We start from the raw sequence: 22,979 nt of genomic DNA on the forward strand, positions 1-22,979 counted from the left end.
CTACAACGTTAACATCTTCCAGGTATAATCAATCCACAAGAAGCAAGACAAAATGCAAACACCAATTACCATTCCTAATTTGCCTTCATACACAGGAAAAGTAAAAATTGTCAGAATACCACAATGCACTTTCTTAGGAACAACCTGATCATCCATGCTCAACTTGGGTAACAGTGCTAGGGCCCCAGGTTCAATTCCACACTTGGTCGACTGTGTGTGGAGTTTGCACATTTTCCCCACGTTTGCACAGATCTCCTCTGGGTGCTCCAGTTTCCAGCCACAGTCTAAAGATGTGTAGGTTAGGTGAATGGCTATGCTAAATCGCCCGTAGCTCCCAGGGAGGTGCAAGCCAGCTGGAATAGCCATGGGAAGTGCATAGGGGAGGGGAGTGGGGTTGGGTGGGATGTTTTTCAGGGGCTCTATTAATCAGATGGGCCTAATGGTCTGCTTCCACTGTAGGGAAACAATGACCAGACAGCTTTTTTAAAAAAAAATTTACTCATGGAATGTGGGTATCACTGGCTATGTCAGCATTTATTGTCCATCCTTAATTGTTCAGAAGACATAAGAGTCAACCACATTGAGAGCCTGGAGTCACCTGTAGGCCTGACCAGACAAGGATGGCAGATATTCTTCGTTGAAGAATGCGAGAACAGACTTTTTTTTCCCCATCACTACTGACAATGATTGTATGGTTGTCTTTCCGCTAACTTTTGATTCCAATTTTTTCAAAATTGGAATGTTCCCACATTCTAGTTTCCCAGTTCTGACATTACCACCACATGACTGCGGCCCATAAATGTGCATTAATATTACAACAGACTTAGAAAAGGTAAAGAAAAATGTCTCCCTATCACTTGATCATACCAGGTGTAAATGACAGATTAAGTGTTTTAGAAACACAAAGTAGAAGCAAAGTGGATTGCTCAGTCCACCAAGTTTGCTTAGCTATTCAAAAAGATTTTGACTGATCCTCTCAATGTCATACTCCCATGCTTTCCCCATATCCCTTGACACCTTTAGTGTTGAGAAATCTATTCCTTTCATAAATACAAATAAATAAATATATTTCTCTTTCATAAGAATATTAAATGACCTGGCCTCCCGAACCTTGTAGTATATAATTCCACAGATTTACCATTCAATGAAGAAATGTCGCATCACAGTACTAAACGGCCTACCCTATGTCCCGAGGGTACAACGAAAAAGGAATTCAACATGCCTCCATCCATTCTGCCGAGCTTTGTCAAAACTTTGTAATTTTCAATGAGAACACCACTCATTCTTCTAAACACCAGTGAATACAGGACAGGTAGACCTAATGCTTCCTCATACAACCTGCAGTATTGAATAAAATGAGCGCCCTTTTGGGCAAGAAATCCTCTATTAGGTAAGGAGTCCAAAACGACATACAATATTCCAGATGTGGCCCCACCAAAGCCCTGTACAGCTACGTAAACCATCACTGCCCTGGGACTCAAATCCTCTTACATTAAAAGCCATCATACGATTTGCCCGCTCCCCCCCCCCCCCCACCCCAACCAAGGTGGCACGGTAACTAGTACTCATGCCTCCGACAGCGCGGCGCTCCCTCAGCGCCGACCTCCCTCAGCGCCGACCCTCCGACAGCGCGGCGCTCCCTCAGCGCCGACCCTCCGACAGCGCGGCGCTCCCTCAGCGCCGACCCTCCGACAGCGCGGCGCTCCCTCAGCGCCGACCCTCCGACAGCGCGGCGCTCCCTCAGCGCCGACCCTCCGACAGCGCGGCGCTCCCTCAGCGCCGACCCTCCGACAGTGCCCCACTCCCTCAGCACTGACCCTCCGACAGTGCGGCCCTCCCTCAGCACTGACCCTCCGACAGTGCCCCACTCCCTCAGCACTGACCCTCCGACAGTGCGGCCCTCCCTCAGCACTGACCCTCCGACAGTGCGGCCCTCCCTCAGCACTGACCCTCCGACAGTGCGGCCCTCCCTCAGCACTGACCCTCCGACAGTGCGGCCCTCCCTCAGCACTGACCCTCCGACAGTGCGGCCCTCCCTCAGCACTGACCCTCCGACAGTGCGGCCCTCCCTCAGCACTGACCCTCCGACAGTGCGGCCCTCCCTCAGCACTGACCCTCCGACAGTGCGGCCCTCCCTCAGCACTGACCCTCCGACAGTGCCCCACTCCCTCAGCACTGACCCTCCGACAGTGCCCCACTCCCTCAGCACTGACCCTCCGACAGTGCCCCACTCCCTCAGCACTGACCCTCCGACAGTGCCCCACTCCCTCAGCACTGACCCTCCGACAGTGCCCACTCCCTCAGCACTGACCCTCCGACAGTGCGGCACTCCCTCAGCACTGACCCTCCGACAGTGCCCCACTCCCTCAGCACTGACCCTCCGACAGTGCCCACTCCCTCAGCACTGACCCTCCGACAGTGCCCCACTCCCTCAGCACTGACCCTCCGACAGTGCCCCACTCCCTCAGCACTGACCCTCCGACAGTGCGGCACTCCCTCAGCACTGACCCTCCGACAGTGCCCCACTCCCTCAGCACTGACCCTCCGACAGTGCCCCACTCCCTCAGCACTGACCCTCCGACAGTGCCCCACTCCCTCAGCACTGACCCTCCGACAGTGCCCACTCCCTCAGCACTGACCCTCCGACAGTGCGGCACTCCCTCAGCACTGACCCTCCGACAGTGCCCCACTCCCTCAGCACTGACCCTCCGACAGTGCCCACTCCCTCAGCACTGACCCTCCGACAGTGCCCCACTCCCTCAGCACTGACCCTCCGACAGTGCGGCACTCCCTCAGCACTGACCCTCCGACAGTGCCCCACTCCCTCAGCACTGACCCTCCGACAGTGCCCACTCCCTCAGCACTGACCCTCCGACAGTGCGGCGCTCCCTCAGCACTGACCCTCCGACAGTGCGGCACTCCCTCAGCACTGACCCTCCGACAGTGCCCCACTCCCTCAACACTGACCCTCCGACAGTGCCCCACTCCCTCAACACTGACCCTCCGACAGTGCGGCGCTCCCTCAGCACTGACCCTCCGACAGTGCCCACTCCCTCAGCACTGACCCTCCGACAGTGCGGCTCTCCCTCAGCACTGACCCTCCGACAGTGCGGCACTCCCTCAGCACTGACCCTCCGACAGTGCGGCACTCCCTCAGCACTGACCCTCCGACAGTGCGGCTCTCCCTCAGCACTGACCCTCCGACAGTGCGGCGCTGATTTGTGAGTTGAGATGTGTCAAGTGTTTTGGTCGGTTTCTGACAATCAGCCCGGGCCGCAGGTTGATGCTGCAGAGTCAGAATATTTGCTCAATATGTCCCGCCTGTCTGTCTCACTATCTCAGGTTTAAAGTCCCACCGAGCAACCCTACGGGCCGAGCCATCCCAAGCCTTTCCTGTACTCACCTAAAACCAGGAGCCCGCCACCGCCGTCAATCCCTCTCCCTCAGTACAATCCACCACCTGCGGAAATCCCGCCTTTCCCCTCAATTCCTATTGACTGTATCTCTATGATTGACATGAGCTGTGCGGCGGGGCTCCGTCTCAGACTGGGTCATCCTTCCGGTCAATCACCACCATCTGGCGCAAGCGCACGAGGTCAGAGTTCACAGGACGCAGCTTTGGCCCGTGACGTCACCAGGTGGCAGGCCTGAATTCCTTCCTGATTTTAAAAATACCCTTTCTGTCAGAAATGTACCTTTCCTTTATCTTCCATGTCTCCTGGTCTCATTTCGCAGTGGTCAGCGTCATTTCACGAAACGAACGTAACTGAAGGCCAGTGCTGCCCCCTGACCCAGTGACGTCATGCAGTTTTTTATAGCAGTTTAGTTAGAGAAAGTGTACGATCTTTCAGGACAGCTTTTAGAATTGTCGTTTCGCTGCCCGGCAGTTTTAAGGGAAGTGAGTCGAAAATAATCCATTTTTTAAAAAAAATGAAATGTTGACGAGGTGGAGGGCGAGGAGTGCGCATGCGCTGGCGGCTGCGGTTTGGCGGCGGCGGCGACGCTCCAGACTTTTCTCTTTTTCCTTGGGGCCAGTGGAGCCTGTATCTGGAGGCCAGGCTAAGGGCCAAGTCGGTTCGGGCTCTGTTAAAAGGTGTGTAATCGCCAAGTGCTCGTCTTTCCTGCGGGTAGGCTCCTGAGGCCTGGGGACTGACCTCCGTTTTGCCTGGGCCCGCCTCCTCCTGGGTCCAGGCCCAGGCTGGGAGGTGAGGACGGTGTTTATAGCACTTCGAACACGAGCAGTTAAAATCCAAGCAGTGTATCTGCACCGCTTAAAATACCGGGCACCGAGAGCTGGTCAAGCGAGTTAATACTACAAATAATTAACCAGCGTGATCTGGATTGGAGACTTCTGCTTCGGACGCAGAGCTCGGATAGAAAATAAGAGCAAGTAAAGGCCGTTCAGTTCTCCCAGTCTGATCCGCCATTCGATATGTTCGTGGCCGATCATTAACTCACTATCCTGTTCTCGCTTTCTCACCATAACCTTCAACCTGTTTAGCCCCGATCACTGAAGAGATTCTGCTTTTCCTTAATTACTTTCCGTGACAGAGAATTCCATAGGCTTACCACGGTGAAGAAATTTTTCCTTAGTCTATCGACCCTAGTCCTCGACTTCATGGTCGTCAAGAACGTTCTGCATTTGCCCTCTCTGGTCATGTTATAATTTTATAGATTTGAGATCTCTCCACATTCTCTTAAACTCCGGTGAATATGTTCCTAACTGCCTCCCTTGATACATCTGATCTGCCATTATAGTTGTAATCTCTCCAAAGCCAGAACAGCCTTCTTTAGATAACAAAACCAAAACTGCACACCATTCTCCAAGTGTGGTTTCAAAATGCAACAAGACATCCCTGCTGCTGTAGTCAAATTGTCTTGCTATGAAGATCAACCTGCTATTTGCCACATTCACTGCCTACTGCATCTGCATACATAGTTTCAAGAACTGGTATGCAATGATATTTAGGTCTCATTGCACTTCTCCCCTCCCCCAGTCTATCACCCCTATTCCTGTTTTTATTGCCAAAGTGGATAACCTCACATTCATCCATATTATAATTTATCTGCCATACATTGTCTCACTCTCTTAACTTGTCCAAACTATCCTGAAGTATCTCTGCATCCTCCTCACAATTCACTCTCCCACCCAGTTTTGGGCAATCTATAAACTTCATTATCTAAATTATTAATATATTGTGAACAGCTGGGGTCCAAGTACTGATCCCTGTTGTACCCCATTGGTCAATAGGTTCCTGTCATAAAATGACCCATTTGCTCCTATGTTGTTTCCTGTCTGCCATTCAGTTCAACACTACTCCCTATCCCATGTTCTTTAGTTTTACATGCTATTCTCTTTTATGGGACCTTCTCGAACACTGCCTGAAAATCCAAAATAAACCTCATCCACTTGCTGTCCCTCATCAACTCTACTCGTAACATGCTTGGAAAAATTTCAATGAATTTGTCAAGCATGATTTCTCTTTTGTAAATCTTTGCTGACTTTGTCCGATCCTGTCACTAGTTTTCCAAGTGCTCTACTATTAAATGTTTATGGTAATAAAGTCTCAAGCATTTTCCCTGCAAACAATGTAAGGCCAACTGGTCTATAATTCCCTCTTTTCCCTGAAAGACTTCGATCAAAAATATTAATGATTCTCCTCAGGTGTTGTCTGTGTCTCCCTGACTGTTTGCCAGCTATCTTGTTAGCAGACTGGTAGAAGTGTTGTTTTGACTTCGCAACATTTACTAGCCATCTTAAAAGAATTCATGTGGCCATACTCTCTCGAAGTTGAAATCTTTTTGAGCTGATTCTACAATTGTGAAACTACAGTGTGTTGAGAGTGCTGTTATCTTTTTTGAAGCCTTCCCTGGTACAGCTGCATTATGAAAGTAGAGTGTTTAAGGGTACAGATATTACAACAGCAGATAGGAAGGGAATTGGGTGAGTCGATCTTTCCTGATGACAACTGCTCTTGAAAAATAATTTGGAGGTACCAGTGTTGCACTGGGATGTACAAAATTAAAAAGCACACAACGCCAGGTTATAGTCCAACAGGTTTATTTGGAAGCACTGGCTTTTGGAACACTGAAGGATGTGCTTTTTAACTTGGCTCTTGAAAACGTTTGACAGGAGTAAACAATGTCATGAAAATTGCCCCTTTTGTCAGTATTGCTGTTGAATGCGTTCATGCAAAAGCCCAGAATCCTGTAGTTGGGCAGCACATGGCTCAGTGGTTAGCACTGCTGCTTCAAACGCCAGGGACCACAATTTGATTCCACCCTGTCTGTGTGGAGTTTGCACATTCTCCCAGTGTCTGCTTGGATTTGCTCTGGTTTCCTCCCACAATCCAAAGATGTGCAGGGAAGTGGATTGACCATGTCTGTTGCCTGTTACAACCTTTCCGCATGTAACTTGTCGAGTACTTTATGAAGCTTATATAGTTCAATAAGGTCACCTCTTATTCTTCTGTATTCCAATGAGTACGACCCAGTTTACTAAACCTCTTCTCATAATATAGATCTCCATTCCTGATGTTGACCATGTTGCCTGTCGTGTCCAGGGATGTACAGGTTAGGTGGATTAGCCATTGGAAGTACATGATAATGGGGGTGGGTCTGATTGAAGTACTCTTCAGAGGGCTGGTGTGGACTCATTGGGCCAAATGGCATGCTACCACACTGTGGTAGGGATTCTGTGATTCTTTGAAATGCAGCGCAAATGACCACTGAGATAATTTCAGTATGGAGTTTTCCCAAGGATAGTAAAGTGAAAGGAATATGGAACCTAGGAGTAAGTTTATTGAGCTACCTCTACCATTAGATAAGATTATGGGTGATCTAATTGTGTGTTCAAATCCACTTTCCTGTCTGCTCCCAATGGTAAATGTCGTCCAGGACGACTTGCTAATAATATGATGGCCAAGGACCTGTACAAATGTGTGATGTTTGTCAATATCAATCTATTGAAGTGAACTCTCAACATAAGCCATCTTGTAAGATTTCCAGGGAATGTAGTTAGTTACAAAGAACTAAAACTGATAAAGTAGGTTGTGTTCTATCTAATGAACCCCTTTTAAAGCAAAATAGTAGAAGTGTTACCATTTAGGACCTTACAACCTGGAAGCAGTAATAGGCCATTCAGCTCATTGAATCTACTTCACCACTCAGTGAGCTATCTGATCTGATAATTCTCAACTCCACTTTCTTGCTTTTTCCCCCAATAACCCTTGATTCCTGTCCTATTTAAAAATCTTGCCTTTCTGAGCCTTGAACATACTTAATGTCATAGCTTTTACAGCCCACTGTGATAAAGAATTCCATAGATCACAATCTTCTGAAAGAAGTTCTTTCTCATTATAGTCTTAAATGTACATTCCTTTATTTTGAGATTATGCCTTTTGATCCTCGAAGCTCTCACAAAGGAAACAACCTTTCCGCATGTAACCTGTCGAGTACCTTACGAAGCTTATATAGTTCAATAAGGTCACCTCTTATTCTTCTGTATTCCAATGAGTACGACCCAGTCTACTCAACCTCTTCTCATAATATCGATCTCCATTCCTGGTGTCAACCTAGTGAACCTTCTGTAGACTGCCTCCAATGCTAGTTTTTATCCCCTTTAGATAAGGGGCTGTGGTCTGACTAGTACCTTGTATAAATCAACTCTGAGAGAGTGAGGACTGCAGATGCTGGAAATCAGAGTTAAGAGTGTGGTGTTGGAAAAGCACAGCAGGTTAAGCAGCATGCGAGTAACAGGAAAATCTATGTTTCAGGCATGAGCCCTTCAGCAGCAAGAGGCTTATGAGCCAATTGGGTGGAGAGATAAATGAGGGAGAGATGGGGCTTAGGGAAGGTAGCTGAGAGTGAGATAAATAGATGGAGGTAGGGGTAATGGTGATAGGCCTGAGATGAGAGTGTGGTGCTGGAAAAGCACAGCAGGTCAGGCAGCCTCCAAGGAGGAGGAGGAGGAGGATCGATGTTTCGGGCATAAGCCCTTCTTCAGGAATCTGCTGTGCTTTTCCAGCACCACATTCTCGACTCTGATCTCCAGCATCTGCAGTCCTCACTTTCTCTGATGGTTCGGAGAGGAGAGTGGAGCAAATAGGTGGGAAGGAAGCTGAACAAGTAGGACAGGTCATGAGGACGATGCTGATTTGGAAGGTTGGGACTGGAATAAGGTGGGAGGAGGGGAAATGAGGAAATTGGTGAAGTCCACATTGATACCGTGTCATTGGAGGGTCCTAAGGCAGAAGATGAGGCGTTCTTTAGCCAGGCATCAGGTGGTTAGGGTGTGGCAATGGAGGAGTCCCAGGAGCTGCATGTCCTTGGTGGGGTGGGAGGGGGAGTTGAAGTGCTTTGTATAGTTTTAGCAGTACTTCCCAATTTTTATTTTCCTTTTAAACTAAAGTCAAAGACTCATGTGCTGGAAAAGCACAGCCGGTCAGGCAGCATCCAAGGAGCAGGAGAGTCGATGTTTTGAGCATAAGCTCTTCATCAGGAATGAGCAACTTATCCTGATAAAGAGTTTATGCTCAAAACATTGACTCTCCTGCTCTTCGGATGCTGCCTGAGCAGCTGTGCTTTTCCAGCACCACACTGTTCTTGTGAATTAGCCTGACGAATCTTTAATAAAACATTTTATATATCAAAAGATCTTATTTCAACAATACCCAAGATTGTAAGTAGTTGAAGTTCCAGTGCTGATCCTTATACACTACTCATTACATGTTCTTAGCCCAAAATGGCACAATTATTCATGCTGTTTCCACCTCGCTCAACGGTCCTCTCTTATGCTTTATTATTATTATCAACCCTACACACTTAGCTATTTTTTTCATCACCATTGTTGAATGCTTTTTGGAAATTCAAATCTTCCAGGTTTCTAGGTTCTGTTTTATTCATTTTGCTTGTTCTTTTCTTTGGTGCTGTCTCTGTTATTTCTGTTGGTGCCCAATACTCTTGTATTGAAACTTATTCATTTTCTTTTAACTGATATAGTGAGGAGCTGTCAAAACTATTTCACTGCATTATTTCATAAACTTGTAAAAGTATTCTATAAATTCAAAACTGATCATAACACAAAAATATCCCATTTTAAGTCTGAAATTAATTAACCTAATCTCAACTAAATGTCTTAATCAAAACATGGGAATGAAGAGAGAGCTGACAAAAAGGGATGGACCATAAACAAAAGGGAAAACAATGGGAAATGTTAAATGAAAATGTGTTCTATTTTTAAAACAAAAGCTCTGATTTAAAAAACATCCAAAGTGAGTAAAACTATTAGTTGAAAAGAAGAAGCTTTTATAATGTGGAAGAAAGTAGTGGCCAAAAAAAAAGTTTGTTCCTTCGAAATGGACAGAATAAATTATCATAGGTGGCAGGAACACTGAGCAAATATTTTTCATCTCTATTCAAGTAGCAGATGCAAGTTACATACCAGAAATAGAGAATAAGCAAGTGATCAAAAGCATAAGAAACTTAATGTGATTGGTATCAGCTGAAAAAAAAGGGCTAAAATTCCCAACAGTGTGATGGTCCAAAACCTTGAAAAGGAGTAGCTATGGGGATGTTGGATGTGATGATTATATTTGCCCAGAATTTCTCAGCTTCTTGAATGGTCCCAGTAGATTGAAGGTTACAACATTTTTCCCTGCTGGTCAGGAAAGAAAGAACAGACAAAACAGGAAACTTAGTTCCAGGTAGGCTGACACCAGACCTCCAGAAAATGCATGAATCTCTTACAGAAGTCTTAACAATGCACTTAGAAAATCGTTGTTTGCTTAGAACAAGTCAAACCCATTTTACAAAAGGGAAATCATGTTTGATAAGTTTGAGTTTTTTGGCAATGTTAACTGGAAGAATAGATATAGTGTTCAACGTTTGGGAGAAGATTTGTAGCTCGGGTGCTCGTTGTTGTGGTTCTGTTCGCCGAGCTGGGAATTTGTGTTGCAAACTTTTCGTTTCCTGACTAGGTGACATCCTCAGTGCTTGGGAGCCTCCTGTGAAGCGCTTCTGTGATGTTTCCTCCGGCATTTATAGTGGCTTGTCTCTGCCGCTTTCGGTTGTCAGTTCCAGCTGTCCACTGCAGTGGCCGGTATATTGGGTCCAGGAAGCGTGCTAGGAAATGTATACTGTGTTTGGATTTCCAAGAGGCATTCATTGAGGTGCAAGATACGGACGCATGGATATGGATGTAATATATTTGCATGGAGGAGGGTTTAGACAGGAGGCAGAGAGACAAATTTAATTTTCCAGTTCGCAGGTTGTGACTAGTGGAGTTCCCGAAGTTTGGAAGCTTGGCTCTTTGCAATCTATATTAATTGGACAAAGAGATCTGTTCTGACAATGCAAAATACCAATACCATAACAGTTGGGAACGTAAACTGTGAGAAATACACAAAGAGGATGCAGACAAAAGTAAATAGTTGAAGTAATGGTTGCACGTTCTCCCCGTGTCTGCGTGGGTTTCCTCCGGGTGCTCCGGTTTCCTCCCACAGTCCAAAGATGTGCAGGCCAGGTGAATTGGCCATGCTAAATTGCCCATAGTGTTAGGTAAGGGGTAAATGTAAATGTAGATGTAGGGGTATGGGTGGGTTACGCTTCGGCGGGGCGGTGTGGACTTGTTGGGCCGAAGGGCCTGTTTCCACACTGTAAGTAATCTAATCTAATCTAATCTAATCTAATCTAATCTAATCACTGTAGCCAATCATATATAATGTGCAGAATTATAAAACTTATGGTTTTCATTTTTATGAAACAATATACTCGTTTCAAGTACAGAGAAGGTTCACTAGATTGGCTTTTGGGACAAGAGGGTTGTCTTGTGATGAGGCTGAGTAAATTGGGCTGGTATTGTGAAGTTTAGAATGATGAGAGGACATTTCATTGAAAAATGCAGAACAAATACAAGTCATAAAAGAAAAAAAGGATGAGTGTGAATGCAAATAGATTTGAAGTGAACTGTAAATTAAACAAGAATGATGTCAGTAAAATCTTTCACACTAACTGGTTAGGGTGTGGAATGCATTGGCTGGAAATGTGAAGGGAAGTTCAGTTGAGGCATTCAAGAGGGCATTGGCTGATTATTTGGTTAAAAATGACATGTAAGGGCATGAGGAAAGAATTGGGAACTAAAATCAGGTCATAGAACTTGGGCAAGTGTGATAGGTTGAATGGCCTTCTGTGTTTTAACAGTTTGACAAGATCAGGTTGTAAATCTGCACGCTGAGCTGGCAGATTTGTTCTCAGGCATGTTGTCACCATGCTAGGTAATGTCATCAGTGAACCTCCAGTGAAGTGTTGGTGTTCTGCCCCGCTTGCTGTTTATTGTCTTGGTTTGTTGTGGTTCTGGTCCTGTTTCTGACAGGTTGGTAAATGGGGTCCAAATCTATGTTTGTTAACGGAGTTCCAATTTGAATGCCAGGCCTCTAGGAATACCCATGCAAGACTTTGTTTAGTCTGTCCCAGGGTGGGTGTATTGTCCTAGTTCAACTGGTGTCCCTCTTCGTCTGTGTATATGGATACCAGTGATAGTTGGTCATGTCTTTTGGCAGCTAGTTGGTGCTTATGTGCCCTGGTGGCGAACTTCCTGCCTGTTTTGTACAGTGTATTTTGTATAACCTATACAACATATTCAGGAACAACTGGAACATCAAACATTACTTTGGACAAATGGGCAGGAAGCTAGCCACCAGGACATGTGAGCACTAACTAGCTGCCAAAAGACATGACCAACTATCACTGGTATTCATATACACAGGCGAAGAGGAACACCTGTTCGACTAAGACAATATATCCATCCTGGGGCAGGCTAAACAAAGGCATGCACAGGAACTCTTAGAGGCCTAGCATTCAAACAGAATTCCATTAACAAACATATAGATTTGGACCCCATTTACCACCCTCTCAGAAACAAAACCAGAAATGATATCATCTACCGCAACAAACCGAGACAGATAAATAGCAAGTGGAGCAGAACACCAACACTTTACCAGAGACTCACTGATGTTACCTCGCATGTTGATGAATCATCTGAGAGCAAATCGACCAGCTCAGTGAGTAACTTTACAACTACAAATCTCCAAAATCTCAGTTTGACAAGATTCTGAAGGCCTTGACAGGTTAGCCTGGGAGTTTTCTTCTGGCAGAGGAATATGGAAAATTGGGCATGGTTGTGGATAAGTGGCCAATTATTTTGTACTGAGCTAAGAATGTTTTTTCCACTGAAAGCGCCGTGATTTCTTGAGTTCTGTACCCCAGGGGTCTGTGGATGCTTCAGTCTTGAATGTACAGGTATTCAAGGTTGTGATAAGCAGTTTTTTGGTGTCTGAGGGAATCAAGGAATATAGGTAAATTAAGGCTGATGATGAACCACAGTCACGTTGAATGTCAGAACAGGCTTGAGAGACTTTATGGGCTATAGCTACTCCTATTCATGTTCTTATGTCCTTTGTAAATTTCTTTTGATATTCCATTTCTATTCCACTAACCCACTGTCTTTAGTGTGTAGTATAATGTGTGTACCCAGGTTGTTAGTGATTTCATAAAACCTATTGTCAATATAATCTTTTAAGATATTTATTTGCCAACTATCCTTTTAATAAGCAGTCTTCCTTCAGAACTGTATGCCCAGCTGATGATGGTCATATATTGCACTGACTGTTAACATAACCGCGTTGAATAGTTTTCTCATAGATTTACAATCTGCTGGATATATAATTTATGATCTGATTATTAGTGTAGTCTGTATTTTCTCTGAGATGACATTTCCATTAATCATTTTCCATTTTAATTCAAAACGTTCCTTTTTGTGCTGGGGCAGAAATTCTTTTTCTGTCTGTATTTGTTCATAAACAGAAATATTCAATTCAAGATGTTTTGGGGAGACTAAGTGACACTTGATTTATATTTATGCAGCTAAACAATGAATTGGAATAAAGGAGGTGGTGGAGCAAAGAGGGGATTTGGTTTTGGTGGCTTTGCCATTACGCCTGGAAAGAAAGAAGAACCAAAGCTGCCAAAGGCGGCACACTCTGTATTTGGTGCACTGGGCCCATCAGGAGGATATGGAAAAACACAGCCAGCTCAAACACCCTGTTTCTATAAAGTGGGCTCGAAACGGCCAAACTTCGATGAAGAAAATGCGTGAGTATCAGAGGGAAAAATATAAAGAAAATAACCTTACCATTTCTAGAAACATAAGGAAGCTGGTCAAAGCCTGAAAGCATGTTCCCTTCTATTTAGATCATGGCTAATCTATGTCTTAGCTCCATTTACTCGCATTGGTTCTGTGCCTCTTAAGGTTTTCGTAAAACAAATTTATTACCAATTTTTGTGTCAAAATTTCTAATTGAAGTCCAACCTCTGACTTTTGGGATGTTTTCTTGCTCTTATCTGTCATGAATTGAAATTCTTGTGAAAAAGTCTACCAAGCCACTCATTTGTCGGAAACAGTACAGATACCAGATGGACTACCGTAGTTCAAGAAGGAGCCTTCCAAAGATGCCACACCTCATGAAAGAATTAAAAAAAAGTTTTTAAATCTCAAAAAATGCACTATATTGCAGTTGTTGGAAAACTGAAGTAAAAACAGAGAACCGAAAAGAGTCCTTGAACTCAAAATGTTAACACTGTTTGCTTTTGTGTTGTTTGCAAGCCCAATGTCTTTTGTATTATAATTGAGCAAATGAAAACTTCAGCTCTCTTCTTTCGGTGCTTAAAGCATGAACGATTGGAAACATGGGGGAGATGGTGGTAATGTGACTTGACCAGTAATCCAGTAGTCCAGGCTAATGTTTTGAAGGTGTAGTTTAAATGGCAGTTATAGGAATTTAAATTTAATTAATTAAATTGGAATTGAAAGCTAGTCTCAGTACAGCTGAACATGAAACTATTTCATTAATTGTCATTAATTGCCATCTGGTTCACCAGTGTCTTTTAGGGAAGGAAATCTGTTGCCCTTATCTGGTCTATCCTATATGTAACTTGAGATCTGCAATGATATGGTTGCTTCTGAGTTCCCTGTGAAAACAGACAAGGTACCAATTTGTAGAAAACGGTACAGATACCAGGTGGACTACAGCGATTCAAGAAGGCAGCTCATCACATCTTCTCAACAGCCTTGACACCGATGCCATATCCCATCAAAGAATAAGAAAAAAATTTATTGAGAGAGTTAAGGACTCAAAATGTAAAATACTGCAGATGCTAGAAATCTGAAGTAAAAACCGAAAATGCTGAGAAGTGTCTTTGGACTTGAAATGTTAACCTGTTCTGGATTTCACAGATGCTGCCAGACCTGTTGAGGTTTTCCAGCATTTTCTGTTTTTATGATGGAATTGAGGCAGCTGGCTAAAAAAATTGATGTTCATTGTCCAATGCAGCTGATGGAATCTGAATTTAACTAATAAAATCTGGAATTGAAAGCTAGTCTCTGTAATGGTGACTGTGAAATTATTGTCATCTTGCTCACTAATATCCTTTAAATAATGAACTGTGTCATTCTTACCTGTTCTGGCCTTCATATCACTCCAGCACCATTCATATATTTATTATGGGAAAACGTTAGGCTGTAATTAATTTCATTTTTCCCCAGCTTAACATAATAATTCAATATATTGTCGTGTATTATTACAGTTTATCCTGTTTCATTGTGATTTGGAAGATCTTAAAAGTTCTACCAGGAATAATTGACAGGCACTTTAATTTCAAGATTTGTTTTGAATTCTAAACTTTGTGCCTTAATTGAAAATATTGTGAAATTTCACTTTTTCCTATATAGAAGAAGAAACAACTGATCCAATCATCACCTTGATTACATTATGCTATATACAGTAAAAGTCAAAGCAAATTCTACAAAACCAATCTATTTTTGAGCACAAGTTTTTAGAAGGCCTTTATCATGAAATGTTTGAGATACTTCCAATGATCTACTGAAAAATGAAGACAGTAAAAATAAAAAAAATCTTGTCTTCCTAATCTGATGTGCGGTGCTTTTAAAAAAAACACTTTAAATGATACAAAGTTCCATTGAGCTTTTACCCAAATCTGTTTGACCTGGGTGCTGTAAGTTGTGCAACTTCTATCTCTCTGCAGAAATCTTAATATTACTGAATTGGGTTTTCTAGGTACTTTGAAGACGATGACGAAGATGACAGTTCATCAAATGTCGACTTGCCTTACATCCCTGCAGAAAATTCTCCAACTAGACAACAGTTTGTTTCTAAAGCTGATGAGTCTGAAGACAGTGAAGAAGATCCTTTGGATGCATACATGGCTGAAGTGGAGGTGATCTTTAACTCCTTATTGTTTTTCATTTTACTTTGTGCTAATATTTGGCTTTTGTACTCAGTACCTCACTCCATGATGATCAAGATCCCATATTCTTTGCTGATTGGTCTCCATGTGTTTTGATGCTAAAAGGTCAATGTACATAAAAGATCTATGTACATAAATTCTCAGGCTCTCTATTCCCGCACATGCTCTCATATGGTGAATTAACTGTCTATTTTGTCTCATTATATATTCTGCAAAAATTAAGGTTTAACAAGCTCTGTACTTCTCCTTATTAAATTTCATATGCTATTTGTCTGTTCATTCTACCAGCCTACATTAGTCAGTCTTGTTGTTGGTTAGTTGGGTCATGTTTACCACACTTCCAAATTTGGCATAATCCAAAACATATATACAAATGAACAGTGGCCTAGCATTCACCTATTCGGGAGTATGACTATCCACCTTCTTCCATTCTTAAAAAAAAAAATTGGGTTGACTCTCTGTTGAGTTTCTCTGCATTGTGCCATTGTTTTTTAGTCTGAGTTGACCTCGTCATCCTATTCCGTGAGCCTGTTTTGTTAATCAACCTTTAATGCTTTTGACAAACGCTACCCTAAAATCCATAGAGGCAGCATCCTTTGTGTATCCTTCATCAGTCTTCCGTGTTAACTCTTTAAAAGTTCAATTCGATTAGTCAAAGTCAGAGGTTAGCTCAGAGGAGGTTCACTAGATTAATTCCCGAGGTGAGGTTTTTTTTGTCTAAATGAAGGGAGATTGTGCTGTTTAGGCCTGTACTCTCTGAAGTTTAGAGGAAATGTGACAGGATCTGTTTGACTTGCACAATTAAAAGTAGGGGCTTTAGTACTGTTGTAGAACAGAGACATCGGGGTACAGGTACATAATTCTTTGAAGTTTGCATTACATGTAGGCATCGTGGTTAAAAGGCATTTAACGTTTTCATTCGTTGCTTAGACCTTTTGAGTATAGGAATTGGGATGTTATGTTGAGGTTATACTGGATGTTGGTGAAGCCTTTTCTGGAGTAGTATCTAGTTCAGGTAGCGCTGTTATAAGAAGGATATTATTAAGCTGGAGAGGGTTCAGAAAACATTTAGGAGGATGTTGCCAGGATTGGAGGGTTTGAGTTGGAAGGAGAGGCATTATAGGCTGGAACTTTTCTCATTGGAGTGTTGAAGGTTGAGGGCTGACTTATAGAGGTTTATATATGATGAAGGGTATAGATCAAGTGAATGGCAGGTGCCTTTTCCTTAGAGTGAGGGATGTCAAGATGAGGGGACATATTTTGAAGGTGAGGGGGGAAAAGATTTTAGAAAGTCATAAGGGGCATTTTTTTTAACGCAGTGGTTCATGTGTGAAATGAACTTGCAGAGGAAATGGTGGGTGCAGTTAGAACGGTTAAAAGACATTTGGATAATTACATGAATTTAAAAAAAGTTTGTAGGGATATGGGTCAAACGCAGGCAGATACGACTAGCTTGGTTTGAAATGATGGTGGGCATGGACTGGCTGGACTGAAGGGTCTGTTTCGATGCTGTATGTCTCTAAGATGGAAAAGGGGATTGATAAAGTAGACGAAGAATAGATTTTTCTTTGACGGACAATCTCGAATGAAAGGTCGTAGTTTATGGATAATGGATATTGAGGCTAAACCACCCTCAATCCCATGCCTCTGTATTTTGTGCAATAGCCTACCATGGGAAATCTTATCAAACGTCTGACTGAAATCCCAACAACTACTTTACCCTCGTCCACCTGTTTGGTCACCATCTCAAAGAACTCAATAAGATTTTGAGGTGTGACCTGCCCTTCACAAAACCATGACGACTTTCTCTAATCAATGTATTCTTGTATCTCTTATAACCTTTTTCACCACTTTACCCACAACTGAAATAAGGCTCATGGGTCTACTCCACCCCTTGAACATAAGGACTCCAGTCTTCTGGCACTATTCCTGTTGACAATGATGGCACAAAGATCAAAGCCAAAGACTCTGCAATCTCCTCCCAGAGAACCCTATGATAAGTCCCATCCGGCCCATTGGACTTAACTATTTACACACTTTCCAGAGTTGCTAACATTTCCTCCTTACAAACGTCAATCTTGTCTAGTCCAGTAGCCTGTATCTCACTATTCTCCTCGATAACATTGTCTTTTTCCAGTGTGAATATTAAGTAAAAATATTCATTTAGCACTTCCTCTATCTCCTCAGACTCCACGCACAACTTCCCACTACTATCCTTGATTGGCTGTAATCTTTCTCTAGGCAAGAGTGAGGACTGCAGTTGCTGGAGATTAGAGTCAAGCGTGTAGTGCTAGAAAAGCAGGTCAGGCAGCATCCAAGGAGCAAGAAAATCGACATTTCGGGCAAAAGCCCTTCTTCAGGAATCTTTCTCTCATCATTCTTTTATTCCTGATATACCCATATAAAGCTTTGGATGTAGGTTTGCTCACTGAGCTGGAAGGTTCAGTTCCAGACATTTTATCATCCTACGAGGTAACATCTTCAGTGGGCCTCAGGCGAAGCACTGCTGATAATTTCTGCTTTCTATTTATATGTTTGGGTTTCTTTGGGTAGGTAATGTCATTTCCTGTGGTGAAATAATTTCCTGTTCCTTTTCTCGGGTTTAACTCTGTGTGTTTAATGGTAGAGTTCCGGTTGGAATACCATACTTCTAGGAGTTCTCATGCGTGTGTTTGTTTGGCTTGTCCTAGGATGGATGTATTGTCCCAGTCAAAGTGGTGTCCTTCCTCATCTGTATGTAAGGATGCTAGTGAGAGAGGATTATGTTGTTTTGTGCTTAGTTGGTGTTCATATATCCTGGTGGTTAGTTTTCTGCCTGTTTGTCCAACATAGTGTTTGTTACAGTCCTTATGCAGTATTTTGTGTTTTCCTTGATCCTACTTGCCAATGACTTCTCAAGTCCCCTCCAGGCTTTTCTTAGCTCTCTTTGTAGGTTTTTCCTGGCTTACTTGGAATTCTCAAGACTCCTAACTGAGACTTCATGTCTCATCTTAATATAAGCCTCCTCTTCCCCTTAACTTGTTTTGTAAACCACGGCTTCTACACTCAACCACTTCCTCCCTGCCTGACAGGTACATAGTTATCAAGGACATGCAGTAGCTGTTCCTTGAATAAGCTCCATATTTCAATTGTGCTCATCCCCTGCAGTTTCCTTCCCCATGGTGGGGGGCACGGTGGCACAGCGGTTAGCACTGCTGCCTCACAGCGCCAGTGACCCGGGTTCAATTCCCGCCTCAGGCAACTCTGTGTGGAGTTTGCACATTCTCCCCATGTCTGCGTGGGTTTCCTCCGGGTGCTCCGGTTTCCTCCCACAATCCAAAAAAAGATGTGCAGGTTAGGTGAATTTGCCACGCTAAATTGCCCGTAGTGTTAGGTGAAGGGGTAAATATAGGGGAGTGGGTCTGTGCTTCGGCAGGTTGGTGTGGACTTATTGGGCCGAAGGGCCTGTTTCCACACTGTATGTAATCTAATCTAATCCTATCCTATGCATCCTAAATCTTGCCTAATCTCATTGTAATCGCCTTTCCCCCAACAATAACTCTTGCCCTGCATTATATACCTATCCCTTTCCATCGCTAAAGTAATCATAACTGAATAGTGGTCACTATTACCGAAGTGCTCACCTACATTCAAATCTAATACCTAACCAGGTTCATTGCCAAGTACCAAATCCTTGTTGGCTTGTGTGCATACTGTGTCAGGAAACCATCCTGCACACATTGGACAAAAACTGACCCATCTAAAGTACCCGAACTGTAGCATTTCCAGTCAATATTTGGAAATTCAAAGTCCCCCATAACAACTACCCTGTTAGTCTCGCTCCTATCCTGAATTATCTTTCCTATCTTTCCACTGCATCTGTGGAACTATGGAGGCCTATGGAATACTCCCAACAGGGTAACCTCTCTTTCCCTGTTTCTAAGCTCAGCCCATAGTACCTCAATAGACGAGACCCCATCAAATCTCCTTCCTGCTATCGTAATACTGTCCTTGACGTAACAATGTCACACCTCCCTCTCCTTTGCCATCATCTCTGTTCTTACTGAAACATCTAAACCCCGGAACCTGCAGCAACCATTCCTGTCCCTGCTCCAACCATGGTTCCGAAATGACCACAACATTGAAGTCCCAGGTACCAACCCATGCTGCAAGTTCACCCACCTTATTCCGGATGCCCCTTGCATTGAAGTAGACACACTTCAAACCACCTTCCTGCTTGCCAGTGAAATCTTGCGACCTTGAAACCATATTTCTGACCTCACTACTCTTAACCTCCTGTATACTGGAACTACAATTCAGGTTCCCATTCCCCTGCTGAATTAGTTTAAACCCTCTCAAATAGCATTAGCAAATTCCCCCCCCCAGGGTATTGGTACCCCTCTGGTGTAGGCCATCCTGTTTGCAGAGGTCCCACCAACCCCAGAATGAGCCCAAATTATCCGGGTATCAAAAACCTATCCTCCTGCAACATTCCTGTAGCCACATGTTCAAAGCACCTCTCTCTCCCTATTCCTTGTCTTGCTAGCACGTGGCAAGGGCAACAAATCAGAGGTAACAACTGCTCCAAGCTTCCACCCTAGCTTCATGAATTTCTGCCTTAAATCCCCATCCCTTTTCCTACCTATGTCGTTAGTGCCTATGTGGACCATGGCTTGGGGCTGCTCGCGCTCGCCCTCCTCCTCAAGGATCCCAAAAACGCTATCCGAGAGACCACAAACCCTGGCACCTAGGAGGCAACACACCAACTGAGTCTCTCTTGTTCTCACAGAACCTCCTATCTGTCCCCCTAACTGTGGAGTCCCCAGTGATTGATACACTGCTCATCATCCCCTCCTCTTCTGAGCAACAGGAACAGACTCTGTGCTGGAGACCTGTACCCCCCTGGCTTACCCCTGATAAATTGCCCCCCACAGTATCCAAAACGGTATACGTGTTATTGAGGGGAACGGCCACAGAGGTTCACTGCACCTTCTGCCGGTTCCCTTTCCGTCCCCTGATGGTAACCCATCTCCTGTTTACTTGTACCTGAGGTGTGACTACCTCCCTGTACTTCCTCTCAATAGCCTCCTCCTCCTCCCAAATGATCCAAAGTTCATCCAGCTCTCGTTCTCTAACGCAGATTTCGAGGATTTGGAGTTGGGTACACTTCCTGCAGTTGCAGTCAGCAGGGACACTTGTGATGACCCTTACCTCCCACATCCTGCAGGAGGAGCATTCAACTGCCCTAACCACCAACCCCACTGTTCTAAATTCCCAAAGAGACTTCCCGGCAGGCTGCTGGTCTTCGCTGTTGCTTCCCCATTGCTGCTGCTCCTGGAAAAATGCGTTGAAGGATTATGAAGAAAGTGGATTTGAGACCAAGATGAGATAACTATGATTGTATCAAATAGCAGAAGAAGCTTAAGGAGCTGAATTGCATACTCCTACTAGTTCCTGTGTAGTTAAGCATACTTTGCTCTTCTTTTTTAACTCCAACTTTTTTGAGTGCCTGTTGACTTTCTTTCCGTATTTATTGTTTTATAAACTGACCCTCTTCTGAAGTTAAATGGCTTGTAGTTACTCAGAGAATGTCCTTAAGACCTACTTATCAGTCCTACCTAATGTACTTAGCCTGTCCTGAAATAAAAATATCCTTAAAATCACCAACTCTGCTGTTGTGGTTTCCCTGTCAGTATTTGGTTTCCTTTTGGCCTGCCTAGATGCCCTCTCATTAGAACACAAGAACTAGGAGCTGGAGCAGGCCATCTGGCCCTTCAAACCTCCTCCACCATTCAACATAATCATGGTTAATCTTTTCATGGCCTCAGCTCCATTTACCTGCCTTCTCTCTCTAACCCTTAATTTCTTTACTGATAAAAAGAATATCTATCTCAACTTTAAAAGCATTTACTGAGGAGGCCTCAACTACTCACTGGGCAGGGAATTCCATAGATTCACAACCCTTTGGATGAAGAAGTTCCTTCTCAATTCAGTCCTAAATCTGCTCCTCCTAATTGTCCTCCTCCCTCTTGTCCTAGTTTCACCTGCCAGTGGAAACATCCCCTCTACTTCTATCCTATCTATTCTTTTCATAATTTTTAGGTGTTTCTGTAACATCCCCCTCACTCTTCTAAATTTCAATGAATATAATCACGGTCTGCTCAGTCTCTCCTCATAAGCCAATCCTCTCAACTCCGAAATCAACCTAGTGAACCTTCTCTGCACCTCCTTTTGTGCTGGTACATCCTTTCTCAAGAGACCAAAACTGCACGCAATACTCTAGGTGTGGCCTCACCAGCACCCTGTACAGCTGCAACATAACCTCCCTGCTTTAAAACTCAATCACTTTTGCAATGAAGGACAAAATTCCATTTGCTTTTTTAATTACCTGTTGCACCTGCAGACCCACCTTCTGTGATTCATGCACAAGGACACCCAGGTCCCTCTGCACAAGAACATGCTGCAATTTTTTACCATTCAAGTACCTGCCAAAATGGATGACTTCACATCTATTAATATTGTATTCCATCTGTCAGACCTTTGCCCACTCACTTAAAGTATCTGTGTCCCTCTGCAAAGTTTCACAGTCCTCTGCACACTTTGCCCTACCACTCCTCTTAGTGTCATCCACAAACTTTGACATACTACACATGGTCCCCAACTCCAAATTTTCTATGTAAGTTGCGAATAATTACAGTCCCAACATTGATCCCTGAGGCACACCACTAGTCACCAATTGCCAACCAGAAAAGCACTCTTTTATTCCCACTATTTGCTTCCTGTTAGTGAACCGATCCTCTATCGAGCCTTATCTCATTGAGATTAATCTTTCCAATCTTTCCAATCTTTACCTTTGCAGTTCTGCACTACTAATCCAAACTTTAGAAAATGACAATCACTCTTGCATAGATAATAGACAATAATCCTTTCATAGATAGTTTGTCCACTTGGCCTATCTCATTCCGATTGTGAACTTCCTGAGAACATTGTAGTCAAGGAAGTTCTGAACAGATTTCATAAATTCTCCCCTCCTTTCCCTTTACTTTGCCATCTTCCCAATTCATACTTGGGTAACTAAAGTTCCCCAAAATCAATGTGCTTGAACGTCCACACATCGTAATTCTGTTGCCGAAGCTCAGAAATTGACTTGCAATCTGCCAAGGCAAACACGCTATCTGCCATCTTTTGCAAAGCCAAAATCCTAGTTCTTTATCTGCTGAGTGAATCTGGTATACTGTGTGCTGGAGACTATAAAAAGTAAAGTTATCTGTACTTGGTCTCCATTTACACCCCTGAATGCTCATTACAAAATATTGACCCCGAGTACTGTCGTAGAGTGACACAGGCATCAATAACTTTAATATCTTCTTATCTGGGTTTATAAATCAGGAAGAGGTGTATAAGAATTTGATGGGGTTAATGGGTTGTATCATTTTTCTACAAACCGCAGTAAAGATTTCCCTTTCTGCAACTTCTCATAATACTTCCAAAGAGTCCTCACCAACTCCTTGTCTTCTGACATGCTTGTGAAGCAATTAATGTTTCTGGTTCTGAGGTATTAGTGAAGTTGGGCATTAGTTTCAATTTAATACCCTGTAACAGGAACAAAAATGAAGCAACTCAGTAACCAAACAAGACTTGAGCAAATAGAATGGAAATTCATCAAAGTTGCAACAGCT

At 43.6% G+C, this 22,979-nt stretch overlaps 2 protein-coding genes across 6 annotated transcripts in view; one reads left to right on the plus strand and one right to left on the minus strand.

Moving 5' to 3' along the window:
* strada (STE20 related adaptor alpha) overlaps positions 1–3,803 on the minus strand; it is a 131,293-nt gene extending 127,490 nt beyond the window's left edge. The window contains exon 1 of one of the 4 annotated variants that reach the window (XM_072561908.1): positions 3,696–3,803. The gene's annotated coding sequence lies outside the window, so the exon portion shown is untranslated. Of the gene's footprint in view, positions 1–3,403; positions 3,599–3,695 lie in introns of those variants that run through there. The other 3 variants (XM_072561910.1, XM_072561907.1, XM_072561911.1) reach the window with 3 other exon arrangements.
* Positions 3,804–3,949: 146 nt separating this feature from the next.
* The window catches only part of ddx42 (DEAD (Asp-Glu-Ala-Asp) box helicase 42), an 82,567-nt gene continuing 63,537 nt past the window's right edge, over positions 3,950–22,979 (plus strand). The window contains exons 1-3 of one of the 2 annotated variants that reach the window (XM_072561904.1): positions 3,950–4,093; positions 12,922–13,149; positions 15,132–15,291. In XM_072561904.1, coding sequence (XP_072418005.1) covers positions 12,929–13,149; positions 15,132–15,291 — 381 coding nt within the window. In that variant the 5' untranslated portion in view covers positions 3,950–4,093; positions 12,922–12,928. Of the gene's footprint in view, positions 4,094–4,184; positions 4,206–12,921; positions 13,150–15,131; positions 15,292–22,979 lie in introns of those variants that run through there. The other variant, XM_072561905.1, reaches the window with a different exon arrangement.

The sequence above is a fragment of the Chiloscyllium punctatum genome, chromosome 42, assembly GCF_047496795.1.
Source record: "Chiloscyllium punctatum isolate Juve2018m chromosome 42, sChiPun1.3, whole genome shotgun sequence".
NCBI lineage: Eukaryota > Metazoa > Chordata > Chondrichthyes > Orectolobiformes > Hemiscylliidae > Chiloscyllium > Chiloscyllium punctatum.